Raw genomic sequence first — 25,424 nt, forward strand, 5'->3', positions numbered from 1 at the left:
CGCAGTTGGTGCGGAAACTTTTTTCACCGAATCGACTAAAAAACTCGTTTTCGTTATCAGCACAATTTTCACAACATGGTACTGTGGTGGTATTTTTTTGTTATAGCCCTAGTATACATATTCTTAATCTGCACAAAATACCAATTCGATGTCCATCAGTCCACCCGTCTGTAGAAAATTAGACAAAGCTCTCAAAATTTTTTCATAGAGCTTTTATTGAAAATTATATAACTCCTAAGACTTTGGACGGGTCTGCAAGAAGAATTAATTAATGATCGAAGCAAAATATGGAATTATTTTGCAGTATTTCTTCACAACAGCTTTAAACGATCAACCCCCTTTCGCATTGACAACGCACAACAGATACCTATGTTATCGCCACCAATAACTGTTTGTAACAGTTTGGGCGAAACAGATGGAAACCTGAGATGGAAAATTCAAAATTTCCAAAAGTACTATAATGGTACTTTTCTCATTGAAAAGGTACTTTTTATTATTTTTCTTAGAAAAAATATTCTTTTTTTATTCTGTAAAAAACAACCAAGAATTATATTTATGAAATCAGAAGAATGTTGCAAAATTGTATATATTTGTACACCATCCTCGAGGGTATAATTTGTCATTCCGTTTGTAAAATATCGAAATATTCATCGGATACCGTATATAACTATAACCATGTCCGCCCGTCTGTTGAAATCAATATACAGCAAGCAATATTTAAGATAGTGCTTTTTTATTTGGTACACAAGCTTCAGTTACTCCTAGGATTGGAAGGTACTACGATACCGCTCGATGTGAAGTCCTTCAAATGATTAATCTACTGTAGTGACTGTATTTCGGATTCCCTATAGGTGGAAGAGTTCCACGAAGAAAATTAACAATATAGGATAATATTTTTGTATATACCCAATATGAAGGTACATACATCCAGATTTTAAAAATTTCTAGCATTTGCATATATAAAAATTTTAATTAGCTGATGGCCATAGTAGCCAATGCTATGTCTTATTAACATTGTAGTTACTACAAGTTAATATAATAAATAATTAAAATAAAAAATTTTAATCTTGGAAGCAAAATGTGAATTTAATTCACACCATAACTGTTTGGAAGAGTAAAGGTAGAAACACAATGGATTTTTCTAGCTTTCTTCATTTAGTCGGAGTTTACACGCACAAATTACTCGGGAAAGTAAATTGAGCTTTTGGGAGAGAGCGCGGAGAAAGAGCTCTTCAATACTCTTTCCTACCCCCTATTGCCAAAAAAATCAATTTTCTTTCCCGAGTAATTTGTGCGTGTAAGCACCGACTTAGAGTAGACTAATAAAGAACAATGAAGACGAATTTGAATAAAGTCGCTTTTTTCATTTATTCTTTTACTGGAGCAAATCGAGCTGATTGTGTTTCTACCTTAACAAAAAACAACCAGTAACAGAATCTTCACTACACCCACTGATTTTTTTAAAAACATCAAAACTGGTGCACTCAGTTCAAACAGTGCACAGCTTTAGTTCTTATATTGAGAATGAAATTTAAGGGAGTCTATTATAATTATTGTGATGGAAAAATGTATGATTGATGGAGGACAAGAACCCACCCACCGACTAGCTAGCAAGTGAAAGGCTCCCGTGACACAAACTTCAATCGTATCTATGTTCAATTTTGATTATGGAATTGTCCGGATTACCGAGTAGCAACAAAAATTTATCATTTTATATTTAACAAGTAAGAAGGCGTTATACTCTCCACCACGAGTTGTATTTAGGTAAAATGGAACAACATGGCACAATTACCCAGGTAGTGGCATCGTAAAATTTTGAATATGTTATGTCAAAACTTTCTTTATGTTGTTGGGGAAATTACAACTAAAAAATATTTTTTTATAAAGGGATTTGACTTTTCATATTCGAGCAGTAATTGTGCCTTGCTGAAAACCAAATTTCAGCAATTTCGGTAAAATAATGTGCCTAACCTTCAAAATATTGAAATTCGGCAGGTACCGTTCTACTATATCAAAATGTCGATCTATACCGACAAATTTCTTGCGGAAAAATTTTAGACTTAAAGAAGACTAATTACCATATTTTCGATATTTCGGTAAGAAAATGTTGCTAAACCCTAAAAAACAAGAGGTACGCTTCTATGGGGCATATGAAAGATAATTCTCTTCTGGAATATTTTATAACCCCATGGAAAACTAAACAACAAATTTCAGTCATTTCGGTTCGTATCGTTCCATGGGGGCTACATAAAGTCGTGGACCTGTGCGGACAAATTTCTGGGGGACAATTTTTTACCACCGACGAAGTCTAAATACCAAATTTCATCCCTGTCGGTGGAATATTGAAGCCACAACCTTCAAAATACCGAAAATCGGGAGTTACCGTTCTATGGGGGCTATATGAATGCGTAGACCCAAATTTATAGGGTAAAGTTGGACACCCTCAACGAATACTAAATATCAAATTTCAGGCATTTCGATTGATAATTGTGGCCATAACCTTCAAAATACCGAAAATCGGGTGGTACCGTTCTATGGGGGCTATATCAAAACGAGATAGCCCATTTGTTCTATCTTTAAAATTGCGAGTTGTATCTTGATTTCACCAGACGGACATAGTTGTATCGACTTAGAGTTTTACCCTGATCAAGAATATATGGTAAAAACCAAAATTCCTTTGCAATTCCATTTGAAAAAATTAAATTTTTTTCTTGCACATCTACAATTTTTGGTGCTGAGCTTAAGTAAAAAAATCTGGTTTCAAATCTGTTCCCGTTCACAAAATTGTCAGATGCGCGCAAAAGTTATAGCGGTTTTTATTCTCATACAAAGAAAAGTTATTTAAAAATCTCTTATTTGTTGTTATGAGAAAATGTATGCATAAACCGTTAACAGCATTCCATATCTATTCGTAGATGTTTTAATATTTACTAAATTTATTATTATTTTCGCGGAAAATCAACAATTAATTAACAAATATTGAAGTAAATCTAAATTATCCTGTCCCAGAGTCCGTTCAAAGACTTAGAAAATAAATTTAAAAATATCTGCGGAATCTAGACAACGCGTAGAAAAATATAAAGATTGGGTACATAAATTGCATATTATAGCAACAACAAAAAGAAAAACTTACTCTTAGACAATATTTTTGCAAATGTATTTTTTGGTTTGATTCGAAAAATTAGAAAAAAATATTTGGGAGTTCTCCAACTATTTCGCTAGAATCCCATACGATAATCAATGTACTCTACTAAAACTTCATCAAGAAATGTGATTTACCATCACAAAAGCTTAGTTGCTTACTGTGATAAATTATAAGGATAGGAAATTTAGAGTAATATTGAAATTACAATCATTCAAAAAATATGAAAATTAAAAAGCCTGTAATTCGCGAATTAGTAAAAATGAGTTGATGCGCAGCCGTTTTGGGATAAGGCGAATCAATATTTCATATTTCGATGTTTCACTCAGCGGCCATTGTGTGCCGTCAGTTGCATCTCACAATGCCAAAAACCATGGTGGAATAATAAGGTGTAACGCCAAAAACAGCTGATCTTCATAGCAATTGTCAAAATGCGTTATTGTGAATAAAATCACATACAAAATGTAAACAAGCAATTCACAGTAAAGCATTATTGTGAGCAAATTTGACGGCTGACATGATTTGATGTAACACCTTCTTATTCCACCATGCCAAAAAACTTAAAGTGGGTAAAAGTCGCGCAATGTGCATACGATTTTGATGCGCATCCGGTTTCATTAGCGCCCATCAAAAATACGTCAATATAACCTATTTCAAATAGATTCTTTAAGAACCGCGAATGTGCCTCCCCATTCTATTTTGCGTAAAAAATCCATATTACTCGCGTATCTCTGTAATTTATGACACGCGTTTTCGCAAATATTATAATCGCGTATAAAGGATTTCATTTGTGTAAAGAATTTTAAAGAAAATCGCGTTTTATTTTTTGGCCACTACAAAGTAGATAAATAAGTAGTTACTCCCTGGTTACTTCAAGTCGCAACTACTTATTTAAGTACTTATTTATTTACTTTTAAGTGCCAAAAAATAAGTACTTACTCCCTATGACATGCCCGTGTTAAAATAATGAGAAAGTAGACCAATTTGTAATGAGTATTTTTGCTGGGTAATAATAATGACGAATATCACAGATTTGGTAAAGCCTTCCAAACCTTCCAAAAGCAAAGCCTGACTATGAAGTAGAAAATCCCATCTTTACAATGATGTAAAGCAGATTGGCGTAGCACACTGGTCGAAACCATTGATCTAGCGGCGCGATTCAAATATTCACTCAGTTATTCACTATCAAACACAAGAATTTTTGTTGCATCAGATTTTAAAAAAATTGTTGCTAAAAAATTAACTTCATATTTGTTTAAATGTTAAATAAATTCGTAATAAAACTGGACAACATTTATTTTCAATTAATAGCAGCAGGGTGTGATTTAAATTATAAAAAAATAGTTTGGGGTCTGGAGGTTCTTAGTTATATAGGAATAAATTTTCAAAAAATTCAATTTTTTAGTGTTTTTATGGGTTGTACGCGCTTGTTCCATAGAGTGCATCTTGTAAACTTGACCGAACTTGGGTTCGGTTAATTTTTGGGGAATTAAATTGGACTCTCTGGATACGGAATAACCACATTAGGGCTGTAAATATTTGCAAATCTTCTGATGACTGCACTTTCAAAATAAGGGGTTTTGCATGAAATTCATACAAATTTAGCTGTGCATTTGTATGGGAGCTATATCAAAATATGGACCTATCTTGAGGAATGTTTGCAAGGAGGAGTTCTACCACCGGAGACACTATAATACCATATTATAGATAAATCGTCTGCTCCGTCGGAAAAGGTCGTAAGTCCCTCTCAATAAATTTTTCAGGAGGAAGAAAAAACATTCCAGCGCTTTCTGTATTAAAGATTTTATTATGGTGGTAAAGGCAGCATTCTTCGTTTATTTATTCCGCTTCAATACCTGTACTTTGTTTGATAAAATTCCGTCGCGTTTGGGAGATAATTGGATGTGTTTGGACTTACGACCTTTTCCTTGTACAGTTTTGTATTTTTGTAGGGACTTACGACCTTTTCCTATAATTTACGGACGTTTTTAAAGTAAAATATTTATACTTTACAAAACAATGTGGAAAGGGTAGTATAAGTTTGTTTTGTCCAATATTCATGTAACATCGCCAAGTATTCGTCGTAGACCCCCTCCCCTTGCCATTTTTTCATATCTTGACGAGATAAAGCGATCAAGCTATGTGTGTCCGTCCATCCATTAAAAATTTAAATAAAACTCCAGGCCGCAATTTTGGACCGATCGTCACGAAACTTTGTGGAGAGGTCGGGTTCCAACCAGAAGTGACCCCATTAGATGTTGGTTATGATCGAAAGGTGTGAAATGGACCAAACCCACAATTTTTACCCGACTTTGTAGCTATCCTGTAGATCGCAGTAATAATCCGATCGGCGCGAAATTTTAAGAATGAATTGAATTTAAGACAAAGAAGAAGCTTGCAATTGAACATGGTGATGAGGTAATTATTAGCGGGTTTAATGGACCAAAACTTTTGGGTGAAATCTTATATATAAAAGACAATGTGTGTATTTTTGTATGTTCCGCATAGACTCAAAAACGGCTGAACCGATTTTTATGAAATTTTCAGAGAATATACAAGAAACAGCCGAGTTGAAAATAGGCTATACATATTTTGAATCTCGGAAGGGGCGTGGGTAAACCCTATTAAAAAAAACGCTTTTTTGCAAAAGTTATGAAAGTATCGGTCAGAAAATTAATTTGCGAGGCAACGGTTGTTGAATCTCCGACCCTCAGTACTTATTCCATGTAATTTTCAGATTATGCACAGGGATGTCCCTTGGTTGAAGTAGGCTATATATTTTGTTGAATTTCGGAGGAGCGGGTTACACCTGTGCCCTATTTTTTAAATGCGGTATATATAAATCTTACGAACGATTCCGTTTCCCCAATCCTGGGTACATATTTTAGCAATAAGACCCGATCACTCCCATTTTCTTAAATATTCTACAAATCAATGGAAACACCAGATGTTGTGCATAACGAAGCTTTGGTCTTATTGGAAAGCTATAGTTTTATCTGGTATATAAGATACATTATATAAAGGTGGACACAGTCGGCATGCCTCAAGTCATCAGTTATTTGGCGGTATGTTAAAATTGCATATCGACACCAACATTTCTGAAGATTTTTATACACTCCACCATAATATGAAGGGTATAATTAAATTTGTCATTCAGTTGGTAACATATCGATATATTCAGCGAAGACCCTATAAATTATATATATTCTTGATCAGAGTAAAATTCTAAGTCGGTATAACCATGACCGTCTGTCAGTCTTTTGAAATTAAGATACAGCTTCCAATTTTTAAGATTGATTTTCGTGATTTGGTATAGAAGTTTCTATTATTCTAGGACGTTTGGTATTGAAAAAGGTGTATATCGGTCCACGTTTTGATATAGCCCCCAAAGAACGGTACCTCCTGATGTTCGGTATTTTCAAGATTTTAACTTCATTATCCCATCAAAATGGCTGAAATTTGGTATTTAGTTTTCGTTGGGGGTATACAACTTTTTCCTAAAATGTTGTCTGTATAGGTACACGCCTTCATATAGCCCCCATAGAACGGTAAATCCCGATTTCCGGTATGTGGCCTCAATATTCCTCCGAAATGGCTGAAATTTGGTATTTATTCTTCGTTTGGGATATAAAACTTTCTCCCATACATTTGTCTATATAGGTCTCCGCCTTCATATAGTCCCATAGAACGGTGCCTACCGAATTTCGGTATTTGAAGGTTAGCCACATTGTTTTACCGACATTTCTGAAATTTGGTATTTAGTCTACTTCATAAACGAAAGGAAACCAATTGAAGTAAAATTCAAGTTCGGCCTGGCCGAATTTAACGACTTTCTTACTTGTTATTGATAATTTGCGATGCAAAAAAAAATATAATTGACATAAGAAAAGGTAACATAAACTGTTTCAAGGGCCATCAACGTGGACCGGTTCGGCTAATATTTAATATAAAACATGACACATTGTACTTACGACCTTGTATTTTTGTCTTACGATCTTTTGCTTCAATTAAATTTCATGATTACTTCCGTTAATGTACGTGGTTTCACAGCCACATTGTAATCCCAAATAGTGTTATTTTTGTCTTCCCAAGTATTTCTGTCCCAACTCCCTGCATCTTTTGTTTTTGTCTGCAAACCATGTAGAATCTTCAGCATGTAATGTCTTCCTGCGTTAAGCAAGTTTATCATCAGAGCTTTTAGAATCACCGTGACCATAGGAAACTAGACCCATGACACCATGGTCTAATTCCATTCCAAATTCATACTGCTCTTTGTTAGCAAAAACCATGATGTCTAGTTTAATAACATTTCAATTAATTAATATTTTAGAATCATTCAATAAGATAAACATTGCACTTACACGTCTGTTAGAAGAAATTGCTTTATTGAATTCAGAATACAAACTAATCTCGTTATGTGAATAAATGTCCCTAGAGAAACCACAAATTACCAGTTGATAAAGTTAAGTAAGACATACTACAGTAAAAACAGTAAAAATTCTGTTTTTTTTTTACAAATTTTTCAATATATGAGGTATTTGAACACATACAGCATCCCAATTTGTATCAATGAAAAGGCCAGAAGTCCATCTTTCATAATAAGTTCGCTTATAGGGGAAAATAGACTTCAAATGTAAATTTTCGTTGCAATATTGAAATTATCACATTTTTGTTCAAAAGTATGGTCCACAGGCTCCGCCAAATATCATCCGATTATTATCCAAAGGTGTAGGCTAGTTCTTTACATTGTACCCCAACCATGGATGACGTTAAACATTATATCTGAACTGCATTAGCTGTAATATTCTATTAAAGTATACATTTTCCTGTGGACTTACGACCTTTTCGAACTCAAATTTGTACGTTTTGTGGACTTACGACCTTTTCCGACAAGGGCAAAACATGTGGAAAAACGCAACATACTACCATTTTCTTTGCATCATACGACGTGTTTTGACTTGTACTATCATCCTGTAACAAAAACGCGATTTCCAAAAAAAGTGGACTTACGACCTTTTCCGACGGAGCAGACGAAATATGTTAATAAATATGGGATAACAAATAAAATTTCAACGAGTCGGGGGTACCATAAAAGGGGCTACATCGAAACATAAATCCGAGAACACGGAAAGCCAAATTACAGCCAAGTCGGTTTAAAAATGTGGTTATGATATTCAAAATAACTTAAATCGGGAGGTAGGGTTACATGGGGGCTATATCAAAACGTGCACCTATGTCCATAATTTTTGGTTTAAATATTTTGTGACCACTAGGAACCCTAAGTACCAAATTACAGCTAATTTGCTACGAAAATGTGGCTTAAATTCTCAAAATACCGAAAATCGGAAGGTACCGTTATATGGGGGCTATACCTAAACATTAGTCGATATTGTTCATATTTGGCCTATTATTACCCACAGATACAGGCTGAGTTTGTGCAAAATTTCAGTAACGTATCTCATTTCGTTTGCAAATTATAAATTTCGCGCCGCTAGATCAGTTTTGACCACCGTGCGTAGGTGGCCAAATAACGGAGATATCACAATAGTCGGTAATACATCCCATTTTTTCATTTTTTTTTGTAATCACGATCCGCAATTTTGATCGGATCGTCACGAAATTTTGGGAGTTAATGGGAGTCCCACATAGGAAAAAACCTATTAATTTTGGTAATAGTCGGATATTATTCAGAGGTCGGAATGTGAAAAAAACTTATTTGGAGAAAAGACCAAAATTTTATTTCAAAGCGAATGTCTAAGAGGCATATCCAAAGCAAAACAACGATGTGAAGTAGGTTGTCATAGGTGGTCAAATAACAGAGACATCGCAGTAGTCGGTAATGCATCCCTTTTTCCATTTTTTGTGCAATCACACTATAGTTCGGAATTTTGACCGGATTCTCACGAAATTTTGGGGGTTGATGGGGTCTCACAGAGAAAGAATCCTGTTGATGGATGGCGTACATTCCACTTTTCCATTTTTTTATTTGAGTTGTACTGACGATGCACTTAAATGCGTTTCAACAAAATTGACCTGTATTAATGAAGACATTCAGAGCAAAGGCGCTAAGCTATCCCAATATTAATATTTTGAATTTTACCAGTCAAAAGCTTATGCACAGGGGTAGTGGTGTAGGGTATCAAATAGGCGGCCCCGACCCGACTATAGCCTTGGCTCACTTGTACTGCACTTTTTTGATTTGACGCATGAAAGTAACATGAAACTTTGTGCTAGACATATGGTGTCAAAGAATGAAATATTCTACGTCAAATTTCACGATAAATCTCAGAATAAACTATATAGCAGAATAAACTACGTAACGGATTTTCAGGAAATTACAGCAATAACTAGGGTATAAAAACCAGAATATTTATGTTGGGTTCCTTTTTTGATAATTTCAAATGTTTTAGATTTGAATTTCGTATTTTTTCGGAATATATTTGATGTTCTCCCACAAATGTTCACTTTAGGAGAATAGTGTCAACGGAAAATATATGTAAAATTAAATTTCACAACGAATTTCCAGGTATAATATATGCATGGTATAACAAGAATGAATATATGTATATGAACAAATATGAAAAAAATGGTATATAAAAATTTTTGATTAGTTTATCTAAAGCTTTTCTATTCATATTTCAAATTATGATGCCGAAGCATGATAGCAGACCAGTAGTGCGATTCTCTAACTCATTTTTTGAGTTACCGACAAAAATCGGTAAAATTAAAACGCAAAATTATGAATGAAAAGTTCAAATAAAAGTTGACAACACTGTTGCTATCGGTAGAACTTAACGACTACTTTTTATTCGTCGCTAACATACCGAATAATATCGTTAACTACCGAAATTATAAGCATTTTAATTTTACCGACATTTGTCGGTGACTCAAAAAATGAGTTAGAGAATGGCACTACAGAAATAGGAAAACACTTCGTCTGCTCCGTCGGAAAAGGTCGTAAGTCCACTTTTTTTGGAAATCGCGTTTTTGTTACAGGATGATAGTACAAGTCAAAACACGTTGTATGATACATAGAAAATGGTAGTATGTCGCGTTTTTCTACACGTTTTGACCTTGTCGGAAAAGGTCGTAAGTCTACAAAACGTACAAATTTGAGTACGAAATGGTCGTAAGTCCACAGGAAAATGTATACTTTAAAATGTAATGTTTAACGTCATCCATGGTTGGGGAACAATGTAAAGAACTAGCATACACCTTTGGATGATAATCGGATGATATTTGGCGGAGCCTGTGGACCAAACTTTTGAACAAAAATGTGATAATTTCTATATTGCAACGAAAATTCTATTTTCCCCTATAAGCGAACTGATTATGAAAGATGGACTTCTGGCCTTTTCATTGATACAAATTGGGATGCTGTATGCGTTCAAATACCTCACGTATTGAAAAATTTGTAAAAAAATCAAAATTTTTACTGTTTTTTCTGTCGTATATCTTACTTAACTTTATCAACTGGTCACATAACGAGATTAGTTTGTATTCTGAATTCGATAAAGAAATACCTTCTATCGGACGGGTAAGTGCAATGTTTATATTATTAAATGATTCTAAAATATTAATTAATTGAAATGTTATTAAACTAAGAGGACATCATGGTTTTTGCTAACAAAGAGCAGTATGAATTTGGAATGGAATTAGACGATGGTGTCATGGGTCTAGTTCCATATGATTTTAACGGTGATTCTGAAAGCACTGATGATAAACTTCCTAAACGTAGGAAGACATTACATGCTGAAGATTCTACATAGTTTGCAGACAAAAACAAAAGATGCAGAAATACTTGGGAAGACAAAAGAGGACACTATTTGGGATTATAATGTAGCTAAGAAACCACGTACATTAACGGAATTAATCATGAAATTTAATTGAAGGAAAAGGTCGTAAGGCAAAAATACAAGGTCATAAGTTCAAGGTGTCATGTTTATATTAAATATTAGCCGAACCGGTCCACGTTGCTGGCCCTTGAAACAGTTTATGTTACCTTTTCTTATGCCAATTATATTTTTTTGCATCGCAATTAGTTGGGATATGCAAGTGACTATCAATAACAAGTAAGAACGTCGTTAAATTCGGTAGACTAAATAACAAATTTCAGCAATTTCGGTAAAACAATGTGGCTAACCTGCAAAATACCGAAATTCGGGAGGCACCGTTCTATGGGGGCTATATGATGGCGTGGACCTATATAGACAAATTTATGGGAGAATGTTTTATACCCGAAACGAAGAATAAAAACCAAATTTCAGCCATTTCGGAGGAATATTGAGGCCACACCTTCAAAATACCGGAAATCGGGAGGTACCATTCTATGGGGGCTATATGAAGGCGTCAATACCAAACATCTATACCAAAAAACGAAGATCTATCTTAAAAATTGCGAGCTATATCTTAATTTCAAAAGACGGGCAGACGGTCATGGTATACCGACTTAGAATTTTACTCAGGTCGGGTCTTAATGCTAAAATATGTACCCAGGATTGGGGAAACGGAATCGTTCGTAAGTTTTATATATATAGCGCATTTAAAAAAAGGGCACAGGTGTAACCCGCTCCTCCGAAATTCAGCAAAATATATAGCCTACTTCCACCAAGGGACATCCCTGTGCATAATCTGAAAATAGAATAAATATTTAGGGTCGGAGATTCAACAACCAATGCCTCGCAAATTAATTTTCTGATCGATACTTTCATAACTTTTGCAAAAAAGCGATTTTTTTTTTAAATAGGGCCTGCCCCCGCCCCCTCCGAAATTCAAAAACTATAAAGCCTATTTTCACCTGGTTTGTTCCTTGTATATTCTCTGAAATTTTCAAAAAACAGTTCAGCCGTTTTTGAGTCTATGCGGAACATACAAACATACACACATTGTCTTTTATATATAAGAGTTCACACAAAAGTTTTGGTCCATTAAGCCCGCTAATAATTATCTCATCACCATGTTAAATTGCAAGCTTATTCTTTGTCTTAAACCCAAATCATTCTTAAAATTTCGCTCCGATCGGAATATTACTGCGATCTACAGGACAGCTACAAAGTCGGGTAAAAATTGTGGGTTTGGTCCATCTCACACCTTTCGATTATAACCAACATCTAATGGGGTCACTTCTGGTCGGAACCCGATCTCTCCACAAAATTTCGTGACAATCGGTCCAAAATTGAGACCTGGAGTTTTATTACAATTGTTAATGGATGGACGGACACACTTAGCTAGATCGCTTTATCTCGTCAAGATATGAAAAAATTGCAAGGGGAGGGGGTCTACGACGAACACTTCGCGTTGTTACACGAATATTGGACAAAACAAACTTATAGTACCCTTTTCACATTGTTTTGTAAAGTATAAATATTTTATTTTAAAAACGTCCGTAAATTGTAGGAAAAGGTCCTAAGTCCCTACTAAAATACAAAACTGTACAAGGAAAAGGTCGTAAGTCCAAAGACATCCAATTATCTACCAAACGCGACGGAATTTTATCAAACAAAGAAGAGATAAAAGAAAAATGCTGCTTTTACCACCATAATAAAATCTTTAATACAGAAAGCGCTGGAATGTTTTTTCTTCCTCCTGAAAAATTTATTGAAAGGGACTTACGACCTTTTCCGACGGAGCAGACGACTTGTCTCGGCGTATTTCCCTCTCTCTTGCACTTTCGCGGTTAAGGGCCCCAAGGAGCGGATCTTAAGGTCTGAAATAGACAAAAAATCGTATTTTTATAATTTGCTCTCGAGCTTTGATCAAAAGATACCGAACCGTTAAAAATTTAAGAAAAATGGCAATTGCTAAAATATGCCTATAATAATAACTGTTTCACAAACATCCCAGATGGGACAAGGGAGACTTCTCTCATATCAATGAGTGCACCCCAATTCATATTAGCTCAATGATATGGGACCTACTGTTTACTGCCGAGTCTGAACGGCGTGTCCTAAGACACCACTTGTAGAATATATATAAAATATACCTAAGCTTCCAATAATTAACTTTCTGGGACATTCGGCCTTTATTCGAGCGAATCTTTAGGTTCTTAAAGAACCGCTCCTAAATTACTTCTTATTTTTTTTAGAAATTTTGTGGTTGATTATTTGGTATCTATAGACCAAAACCTGAGATAAAAATTATAAAAAATCTCTTAAAATTCAATAAAAATACAAACAACAAGGTCGTTTTCTTGAATTTTTAAAGGTTTAGTGTTTATTAACCATTTACAAATTTATAAAAGACATTTGGCTTTGACGATTTTGACTTTGAAGATGCAGTTTTGTGGATTTTATGTATTCACAATATTTTCCTTTGGACATGAGCTTCAACTTTGCCTCCAAGAGTTAATCAAAATTCTTAACGGTTTGAAAAATATGAACCTGACAAAATGTTCCCTTTTAACATCAAGACCTCAAATCTTTTGGCGCCCTTAACCACGAAAATGCAAGTGAGGGGAAAATACGCCGAGACAATTATCTTCCTATTTCTGTTCTTCTATCATGCTTCGGCATCAGAATATAAATAGAAAAGCGTTTGATAAACTAATAAAAAATTGTATATACCATTTTTCTCATATTTCATATACATACATATATTATACCTGGAAATTTATTTGTTTTGAAGCTTGGTTGTGAAATTTAATTTTACATATTTTTTTTCGTTGGCACTATTCTCCTAAAGTGGACATTTGTGGGAGAACATCCAATATATTCAGAAAAATACGAAATTCACCTTTATTAAATTTTGTTGTGTATATATCCATATTGGAGCAATTTTTTTATGATACCTGTTACTTTTACAGATTTCTTTTCGTTAAAAACTTACATTAAACTTTTGTGCGGAACACTTCTTTCTTTGAAGTTCACCTCAAAAATGACGTTTCCGTTCAAATCTAAAACATTTGAAATTATCAAAGAAGACAAACAGCATAAAAATTCTTGTTATAGCCTTCACCACCTTGTGGTAAGGGCTATTATGTATTTGTGCATTGGTTTGTAACATGCAAAAGGAAACGAGATAGACCCATAGTTCCTTTTGGGATATACATAGAATCACTTTCTGAGTCGATTTACGCATGTCCGTCTGTCTGTCCGTCTGTCCATGTATTTTTGTAAAAAAAAGTACAGTTCACATTTATTGTCCGATTCGCATGAAAATTGGGGAAGATAGTTTTTTGGCAAAAAGACGAACGCTATTTATTTTGGTAAAAATCGGTTCAGATTTGGATATAGCCCCCAAATCTTCGCCCGATTTAAGGCATTTGGCGCACAAAACACGCTATATATGTCCGATTTCAATGAAATTTAGAATAAGGGACGAAATTTAGTCTAGAAATAAGTGTGACAAATTATATAGAAATCGGTTCAGATTTGGATATAGCCCCTATATATATTTTCGCCCGATTTAAGACATTTGGTGCACGAAACACGCTATATATGTCCAATTTCAAATAAATTTGGAATGCGCGACGGTGATTAGTCTAGAAATAACTGTGCCAAATCATATCGAAATCGGTTCAGATTTGGATATAGCCCCCATATATATTTTCGACCGATTTGAGGTATTTGATGCAAGAAACACGCTATACATATACACTCCACGTCAGTAGAATAGAACACCTACATTTTTGTTAATGTTAGCTTATTTATCCCAAAACGAATGAATCTGCGTTTTCAATCTTGTGGGGATGTAAAGTCTATGATGTTCCGTATCAACCTTATAAAAAATTATGTCTTTAGCTCTTCGCGAAATGATTTTCTGATAGATTTTTCGATAGTACTATGAAAAATAGGCATTTATTTTTGGTCATCAGGATAGAACAGTCACTTTATTTTCGCGAATTTTTGAGATATTAACGCCGAATTTTTTTTCAGTCAATAAAGCAAGGCTTTCACATCATTTTTCACCAAAGTAAACCTATAAGTTATTCCGCGGACACCGAAATAACAGCGTTAAAGGGTTTTAATTGACAGATATTGGAAACATCTCGGAATGTCGATAGGAGTCGCGCAGTTATGTCATATTTCTTCACAATAAGATAGAATATAACACAGACAACCTCGACGGAAACAATCGAGTGCTTCGGATGCTGGTAAGATAGAATATTTTCAAAATAATTATGAAAAATGTCAAAATTTCTTACAAACACCTTGATGTTTTGTTCAATAAAATGGTTTTTCCGCGAAAAAGTTTGCCGTTCAAAGGTTTGGAAATATGCTCCAGATTTGGAGGAAGATAATCTGATACGAAAACAACCGTTTTTTTAATACACTGAGGGAAATTTTAGTACTTTTTTAAACAACATACGAAACCTAAAACCTCAATTTCCATGACTGTGTTTTCCCGCGAAAACGGGGCTTTTACGTTTGCGATTTCAGTTAAAAAACTACTAATTCGTAAAGTCCGGTATGGATAGCATAACCTGGTACATTTACATTGGAGCATAACAATGTTGAGAATAGTCGCGGACACCGAAATAAGAACACATATAAAATTCCTAGTCCAAAAGGTGTGTTCAATTTGAAAAATGTGCTAAAATTTCCCTCAGTGTATTAAAATAGCAGTTATTTTAATATCAGATTATTTCTCTAAATCTGGAGCTTATGTCGAAACCATTAAATGGCAGACATGTTCGCGGAAAAACCATTTTATTGAACAAATCATCATGGTTTTTTAAGAAATTTTTACGTTTTTCATAAATATTGTAAAAATATTTCATCTTATCAGCATCCGAAGCACTCGATTGTATCCGCCGAGGTTGTCTGTGTCATATTCTATCTTATTGTGAAGAAATATGACATAATTGCGTGACTCCTATTGACATTCCGAGATGTTTCCAATATCTGTCAATTTAAACCCTTTAACGCTGTTATTTCGGTGTACGCGGAACAATTTATAGGTTTACTTTGGTGAAAAATGATGTGAAAGCCTTGTTTTATTGACTGAAGGAAAATTCGGCGTTAATATCTCAAAAATTCGCGAAAATAAAGTGACTGTTCTATCCTGATGACCAAAAATAAATACGTATTTTTCATAGTACTATCGGAAAATAGATCAAAAAATGATTTCGCGAAGAGCTAAGGACATAATTTTTTATAAGGTTGATACGGAACATCATAGACTTTACATCCCCACAAGATTGAAAACGCAGATTCATTCGTTTTGGGATAAATAAGCTAACATTAACAAAAATGTAGGTGTTCTATTCTACTGACGTGGAGTGTATGTCCAATTTTGATGAAATTTGGACTATGTGAAAAATGTGAAAAATTATATCGAAATCTGTTCTGATTTGGATTTAGCTCCCATATATATTTTACATATTCACAGTGGTGAAGAGTATTATATATAGTCGGCCCCGCCCGACTTTTATCCTTTCCTTACTGGTTTTTATACCCCAGTTATTGCTGTAATTTTCTTAAAATCCGTTACATCTACATATATAGTTTATTCTGAGATTTATAGTGAAATTTCATTCTATGACACCATATGTCTAGCACAAAGTTTCATGTGACTTTCATATGTCAACTCAAAAAAAGTGCAGAATAATTGCAAGCAAAAAATACAACAACAAATTTCGGGTTTTTACTAAATTTGATTCCGATATTTAACTAGTAAATATTAAGTATATAGATTTCATGTCTTCGGTAAATTATATTAAAATTTGATGTAGAGTATTTTCGTCCTTGGCACTTTCTTTCTAAAATGATGTTTTGTTAGACAATCTGGAGCCAAGTTGGAAAAAGAGCATATTTTATCCTAAAATGAATTTTTTCACATTTTCTACCCTTAGTTTAGATTTTTCAGTTTTGTTGTATTCTGAGACCTATAGTTAAATCTTATGGCGGACATTTTTGTGGAATATACGAACGTGCAGCGACCCATCCTTAAAGAAATTTTAAAAATTTTATTAAAAAAGGGACCAAAAAGTCCCCTTTAGAGAGACGTTAGAGGGTTAACATATTCCACAGAGCAGAGCATTCTCAGTAATATTGCCAAAGGCACTATATACCTAAAATGCAAAGATTACGAGGAATCTTTCTCCGAATATTTGAAAAACAGTTCACAAAGCGAAATATTGGACCCCTAGTTAGGTTACCTCCCGACGTAAACTTTCAAAATCCCTATACACGTGTCTTCTTGTTTTTACCGTCTTTCATAATCTGCCCGAAAATATTCTACATATTTACATGAAAAAAATTGGTCGCACGGTGCAAATAGCACTGCACAACACAAAAAATAGTTACAGGTAAAAACTATTTTTTGTGTTGTGCAGTGCTATTTGCACCGTGCGACCAATTTTTATACCCTACACCACTATGTGGGGAGGGTATTATAAGTTGGTTTTGGCCAAAAAGTTTGTAATAATGGTCGTAGACCCATAATTATATATATCGAAATGAATGTCTCGACGAGCTGAGTCGATCTGGTCGATCACGCTACAGGTCGCAATTTTGATCGGATCATCACGAAATTTTGGGTGTTGATGGGGGTCCCGGAGGGGAAGAAGCCTATTGATTTTGGTGATGGTCGGATAATATTTAGGGGTCGGAATGGGCAAACAACTTATGTGGATAAAAAGACAACGTTTTTTTCCAAAGCGAATATCTCAGCTTCTATATGAAATATACCAAAAACAAAACCAGACAATGAAAGTAGAAAATATCGCCTTTCTAATGATGTAAAGTAGGTTATCGTGGGTGATCAAACAACGAAGATATCACAATAGTCGCAAATTAAACCCAAATTTTCATTTTTGCGATTTTAGTTATAATGACGAATATCACAGCTTTGGTTGGATACTTTCCAAAAGCAAAGCCTTACTATGAAAGTAGAAGATCCCATCATTACAATGATGCAAACTGAGGGTCTCACAGGGGAAGAAGCCTATTGATTTTGATGATGGTCGGATAATATTTAGGGGTCGGAATGAGCAAAAACTTTATTTGGAGAAAAAGTCAATTTATATAAAATATCACCTTTACAACAATGTAACGTAGGTTTCGTAGGTGGTCTAACAACGAAGATATCGCAATAGTCGCTAATAAAACCCAACTTCTCATTTTTGCGATTTTAATAATAATGACGGATATCACACCTTTTGTTGGGGACCTTCTAAAAGCAAAGCCTGACTAAGACAGTAGAAAATCCCATCTTTGAAATTATTTAAAGTAGGTTGGCGTAGGTATTCAAATAATAGAGATATCGCAATTGTCGTTAATGCATCCCTTTTTTCCACTTTTTCTGCAATCACACTACAGGTCGGAATTTTGATCGGATCATCACTAAATTTTCTCACATAGATAGAAGCCTATTGATGTTGGTGATGTCGACAGTAGTCAAATATAAAATTAAATATTAATTATTTTGGTTCAGTTCGCCTTAAGTCATTTGGTATAAAAGCCAGATAGTTGAAAACTTTCGTATCTCCATAAAAGAAATGTTTTCGAGTGAAAAGATTATTCACCGAGGTAGTGGTGTAGGGTATCACATAGTCGGTCCCGTACCGACTATAGCCTTTTCTCACTTGTTTCATATAAATATGAAGAATATTTATACCCTCCACCATATGGAGTTTTATACCCTCCACCATATGGAGGGTATAATTAAATTTGTCATTCCGTTTGTAACACATCGAAATATTCGTCGGAGACCCTATAAAGTACATATATTATTGATCAGCATAAAATTCTATGTCGATTTGACCATTTCCGTCCGTCCGTCTGTCTGTTGAAATCAAGATACAGCTCGCAATTTTAAAGATAAATTTGGTACAGAAGTTTTTATTACTTGCAGGATGGTTGGTATTGAAAATGGGATATATCGCTCCACGTTTTGATATAGCCCCCATAGAACGGTACCTCCCGATTTTCGGTATTTTTAAGGTTTTAGCTTCATTATTCTACCAAAATGGCTGAAATTTGGTACGTAGTCTTCTTTAGGGGTATACAATGTTCCCCCAGAATTTTGTCGGTATCGGTCCACACCTTCATATAGCCCCCATAGAACGGTACCTCCCGATTTTCGGTATTTTTAAGGTTTTAGCTTCATTATCCTACCAAAATGGCTGAAATTTGGTACGTAGTCTTCTTTAGGGGTACAAAACTTTCTCCTAGAATTTTGTTGGTATCGGTTCACACCTTCATATAGCACCCATATAACGGTACCTCCCGATTTTCGGTATTTTGAAGGTTTTAGCTTCATTATCCTACCAAAATGGCTGAAATTTGGTACGTAGTCTACGTTGGTGGTATAAAACTTTCCCCCAGAACTTTGTCGGTATTGGTCCATGCCTTCATATAGCCCCCATAGAACGTTACCTCCCGATATTCGGTATTTTGAACGTTGTGGCCTCAATATTCCACCGAAATGGCTGAAATTTGGTATTTAGACTTCGTTGGGGGTACTCAAACTTCCACTTTAAATTTGTCGGTATAGGTCCACGCCTTCATATAGTCCCCATGGAAAGGTATCTCCCGATTTTTCGTATTTTAAAGGTTGTGTCTTCAATATTCCACCAAAATGGCTGAAATTTGGTATTTAGTCTTCAATGTGATATAAAACTGTTCGCCAGAAATATGTCTGTACAGGTCCACGCTTTCATATTGCCCCATTTCTGACTAAAATTCGTCGGTATAGGTCCACGTTTCGATATAGCCCCCATAGAACGGTACCTCCGGATTTTCGTAATACTGAAGATTGTGACGTCAATATCCAACCGAAATGGCTAAAATTCGTTATTTCGTCTTCCAAGGGTTATAAAATATTCCAGAAGAGTATTATCAGTATAGGTACAAGTCTTCCTATATCCCCATAGAATCTTACTTCTTGATTTTCGGTATTTTTTTAGTTTTAGCCACATTCTCTTACCGAAATATAGGAAATTTGGTATTTAGTCTTCTTTGAGCATAAAAACTTTTCGTCAGAAATTTGTCGGTATAGATCGACGTTTTGAAATAGCCCCCATAGAATGGTGCCTCACATTGTTTTACCGAAATTGCTGAAATTTAGTATTAAGTCTTCTTCATACACGAAAGGAAACTATTTATTCCATTTTACTTCAATACAACTTGTGGTGGAGGGTATAACAGTTCGGCCCGGCCGAACTTAACGCCGCTCTTACTTGTTTATATTATATTTATATTTTATTTCGTTAGTACTACTATTGTATACCTTCAATTCATAGCAACATGATTCATAATTTCATATTTTTTGTTTACTGATTTTAAAGAAAGTTTCAGCCAATAAACGAGTAAAATTAATTGATATGAACTGATAAAATGTGTCGTTCTTTCAGATATCTATTTAATATTAAATTATATTATTTTCATTCATGTTTTCTATTTTCACAATTTTGGTGTTTTCAGAACATTTTTTCATTTTACTATTTTCAAAATTAACGAGAGAGAGAGACCTGCCAACATTACTTTTTGGTATCAGACTTTCAGGCAGGCATTTGATTTTTGTCTGTAGATTTGTACGCGAATTTCAAACGATGGACAAGAAATGCAACTGCAATGAAAGAGAAGGCAAAATTTGCTGTGATGCGAATGCATACTAGTTGTTAAACCGTTTACATCTCATTCATGTTTTCAGTTTTTCTAAAAATGTTCAGGTTTTTAATAAATTTTTTAATTTTTTTATCCTATCATAATTAATTTATTTCGATAAATTCTCTCATTTATTAGAGATGGGACATATTTTATCGTCGTTCGGAGAGTAATTTAAATTGAACAATGTACAAAAATCGTTGTTCGTTCCCAAAATTTTGTATGGAAATGAAGTAATTATATCGTAATTTAGGTTCGAACAACGAATAGAGAGCGAATTAGCTTTGGTATGAACAAGGCATAAAGGACATTCTGTTTTACTTATTCCGTTTCTAAGAATTTAATTTGTTTTCAATATTTTTAACCGTTAATGCGTCGAGACACAGAAACCAGTCTTTTCGTAATAATTACCCACAAATATTCTCCTTCGAAACCTATTTTTACACCGAAAATTTCTTTAAATAAATATTCATCATTATATCCGGTGCTCGTTATGAACGTAATCAAAATCAAATACAGTTTGTCAAGTAATAGTTTTCGAACTAAGAAAACTAATAATTTTCTGTATTAATTTGTGCAAAATGTCTGATAATTGGGATAAAAATGTCGGGTTTTTTTCAAAAAATAGTTGGTAGACATATTAAAGACAAGATAGGATGTATAAATAAAAAATTGACCCACGTAGTCCAACAAAAAATAACGAAAACCCATAACTACATATAATTCCAGCTGTCAAATAAATGTTTTCGAAATTTAATGGAGGTTCCAAAATAACCCATATTTTTGCAAAATTCTTGAAAATCATAACATTTTATGAATGTTATTCTTAAAAAGGGTTAACTACTAACAAGTATCAACAATATTAGTCATAGAATATCCCTACTAGGAGGGTTACCATATGGACCAAGGGAGTACCAGGTCATATTACATGTAAACAGGGTCCTATAGGTCTTAAACAGGGAATATCTGAAAACTAAGACGTTTTATGAGTTTCTTTAGTTCACTAGGATGTATTGTCATCAACAAAAATAAAGATTACCTCCAGAATAATAAAATCAGGAGGGTTGCCAGATGTACGAAAAAGGTACCAAGTTATATAAACAGTAAATGAGACCACCTAAATCCATAACCAGGGCTTAAAATTTGTTTATTTAACTCAAATTGAATTAAGGGATAAGGGAATTCTCCAACATAAACCAAAATATGACTTAAATGTACAAAAATAGCTTAGAAATGAATATATAAGATATTGTCAGTCTATACTGATTTTTAATAGACCTCCGATTTCAACTGTTTGTAGCCAGTTCGGAGGAATTCTCTATGTTTTTTGCTTCCATTCTAACACTGAAGCATTATTTACCCATTAACATAATTTTTCGCTTAAGAATGTACTACAGTAGTATTGCAGAGTACGCGAAATGTGTCCAATAGGTCGAAGTATGCATTTCTGAAAATTGTTGAAACCTTTACCCCATACATTTCTAAGCAATATTGGTCTATTACTGCGATATTTTCGATTATCTAGTGAAATGTCATTATCTCTTAATTAATATTAAGTAAAGAAACAAACTTCGGTGCCCTGTTTTGGGGCCTACGTGGCCTCGTTCACTGTTTATATAACCTGATACCTTTTTAGTCGATCTGGCAACCCTTCTGATCTAATTATGCTGCAGGTAGTATTTATTGTATTTGATGGCAGTCCATCCTCGTGAACTAAAAAACTCATAAAACGCCATAGTTTTCAGATATTACCGGTTTAAGACCTATAGGACCCTGTTTACATGTAATATGACCTGGTACTCCCTTGGTCCATATGGTAACCCTCCTAGTAGGGATATTCTATGACTAATATTGTTGATACTTGTTAGTAGTTAACCCTTTTTAAGAATAACATTAATAAAATGTCATGATTTTCAAGAATTTTGCAAAATTATGGGTTATTTTGGAACCTCCATTAAATTTCGAAAACATTTATTTGACAGCTGGAATTATATGTAGTTATGGGTTTTCGTTATTTTTTGTTGGACTACGTGGGTCAATTTTTTATTTATTCATCCTATCTTGTCTTTAATAAGTCTACCAACTATTTTTGCAAAAAACCCGACAGTTTTATCCCAATTATCAGTCATTTTTCATAAATTAATACAGAAAAACGTTAGTTTTCTTGGTTCGAAAACAATTACTTGACAAACTGTATGTATATACAACAATGATTGTCACTACATATGGTATACATACTCTACTCACACTTTGACTTCCAGGAATAATATTGTTTTTATTTTTTAAACCAGATGACAATTCATACACTGTGTTTCCGTATTTTTGTATGGCCTGTAAAGAAATAAATAAAAAACCACATGTACATGTATATTACACATATTATGTTTATTATTTTTAATGGGGATTTTAACATACCAAAATATCAAGGCACTGAAGTATCATGCATTCCCCACTTAAAACAAAATAGACATAGCTAAGATGGCCTTCATCCTCATAATAAATTGTTTCCAGAGATTCAAATTGGCGCAAAATACATAATTTACAAGCATTTATCAACTAGAGAAATATTAAAAATATATCTACATTTTAATTTGCTCCGAAATACTCACCTGATCCTTAGTAAAAAAGTGGAAATAATCCAATGCCTCTATAGAGTTCTTCTTTTCCATCCACTGTTTTTCCATAATGGGCCGAAGTATGCGCTCAAAATCCTCATCAAGTACTACCAAAAGTTCAACTACATCTGTTTAAACATAGAAAATATTAACCGATGTTATTGTGGAAACTTTATTTCACACACACAAGTTACGAAAAAATCATTGAAAATGAAATCAGTTTGGAAAACAATTGTTGGATAGATATGTATGCATGTATTTTGTGAGAAGCAGCAAATAACTGAAATATCGCTTGCTGTAAGTTTGAATAAACAGCCGTACCACTCACTCTATTTACCCCAAATAAAAAAAAAACTGCAAATAAATATTTGACGAAAGGAAACAACTACTTGTAGCAGTGATTCATGTCATAACTCATCATGTTATAATGGACGAAGTTTGAGTGAATTCGATTTAGCAAAAGGGTGGCTCAAGATTTTCACATAAATGTTTTACGAATGGAAATGGTAAAATAATTCATATACAAATACAAAATAATCGATAGGACAGCCATGCGTAAAACTGTACAACTACTTCCACTAATGTCTAATCTATATTTATCTCAAAATTCTGGTATATGTACATACATGAATGTATGTACACATATCGTCGGTGGCATGCTTAAATGTTCCATACGCCATTTTTGACTTTTTGAGATACAGGTCCTTTCTAGGGTTTTCCGGTATGCTCTTTCTGAATTTCTAGTCGGCTTTCTCCTATCTACTCTAGTTTCCGAGATATCCACGCCTTGACGGGAAAGCATAAACTTTTTTCAGTTATGAAATTAATATTTTAAAAACATACAAGTTTAAAAACACATTTCAAAAATTAGAATTTTAATTTTTGAGTTAGAAGTATGTATTTGATTTATTCAGGCAAAGATGGAAATTTTTTTTGTCACTTTGTTCCATGTGATTTACAATATTTCACATTTGTGTCATAAGTGCGGATATGGAACAAATCGACAAAAATTCTTTTTTTAAAAAAATCTCTGTAACTTTTATATTTCAATACATATTCCTCTAAATTTTTGCAAATACTATTATTAATATTTCAAGTTAAAAATATAAATATTTGCTTTAGCCAGCCCCAAACAGGTGTGACGCAAAACAATAAAATGCGATTATCTCAAAACAGGCAAATGGCGTATGGAACACTTAAGCATGACACCGACGATATGACAAGCAAAAACATCGCATATATACATTTTGCATAATAATTGTATACTTTATGATATGTATTGGCAAGACGCCAGCAAAAATTAGGATCCGTTAGACATTATGTAACCCATTACAAAGTAATGTGACAAGGTAAAACTGCTTACTAAGTAATGAGTATGGTGGCATAGAGCGTGTGTGTTCGACTAAAAATCATAGGGTTGTGTGTTCAACGCTCACCGTTGGCACGCGACTTTTTTGTTAACAATATAGTGGTGAACATGTAAGCGTTTAAACAAATCAGAAGTTCACATGATCAAATCCAACAGATAGCGAAATAAAATAAAGCAAGTAAGAACAGCGTTAAGTTCGGCCGGGCCGAACTTGTTATACCCTCCACCACGAGCTGAATTGAAGTAAAATGGAATAATTAGTTTCCTTTCGTGCATGAAGAGACTTAATACTAAATTTCAGCAATCTCGGTAAAACACCGTTCTGTGGGGGCTATTTCTAAACGTCGATCAATACCGACAAATTTCTGGCGGAAAGTTTTTAGACTCAAAGAAGACTAAATACCAAATTTCCTATACTTCAGTAAGCGAATGTATCTAAAACTTAAAAAATACCGAAAATCAAGAAATACGCTTCTATAAGAATAAAGGAAGACATGGGCCTATAGTGATAATACTCTTCTGGAATATTTTATAACCCCTTGGAAGACTAAATAACGAGTTTCAGTCATTTTGGTGGGATATTGACATCACAACCTTCAGTATTACGAAAATAGGGAGGTACCGTTCCAAGGGGGCTATATCGAAACGTGGACATATACTGACGAATTTTAGTCGGAAATGGGGGCAATATGAAGGCGTGGACCTGTACAGACAAATTTCTGGTTAACAGTTTTATATCACAAACGAAG

General features: G+C 34.1%; 1 protein-coding gene across 1 annotated transcript; it reads right to left on the minus strand.

Annotated features, from left to right (window-relative positions):
* Positions 1 to 12,612: 12,612 nt before the first annotated feature.
* LOC141387283 (uncharacterized) lies at positions 12,613 to 23,633 on the minus strand. The gene is made up of 5 exons (XM_073956766.1): positions 23,628 to 23,633; positions 23,301 to 23,434; positions 23,107 to 23,247; positions 22,939 to 23,022; positions 12,613 to 12,848 (listed from the first exon to the last, which is right to left on the minus strand). Exons 2-5 carry the CDS (start codon positions 23,373 to 23,375, stop codon positions 12,819 to 12,821), a joined length of 330 nt encoding a protein of 109 aa, XP_073812867.1. The 5' UTR covers positions 23,376 to 23,434; positions 23,628 to 23,633; the 3' UTR covers positions 12,613 to 12,818.
* Positions 23,634 to 25,424: the final 1,791 nt, after the last annotated feature.

Source organism: Musca autumnalis, unplaced genomic scaffold (genome assembly GCF_047663935.1).
Source record: "Musca autumnalis isolate F117 unplaced genomic scaffold, ASM4766393v1 scaffold_1, whole genome shotgun sequence".
In the NCBI taxonomy this organism is placed as follows: domain Eukaryota; kingdom Metazoa; phylum Arthropoda; class Insecta; order Diptera; family Muscidae; genus Musca; species Musca autumnalis.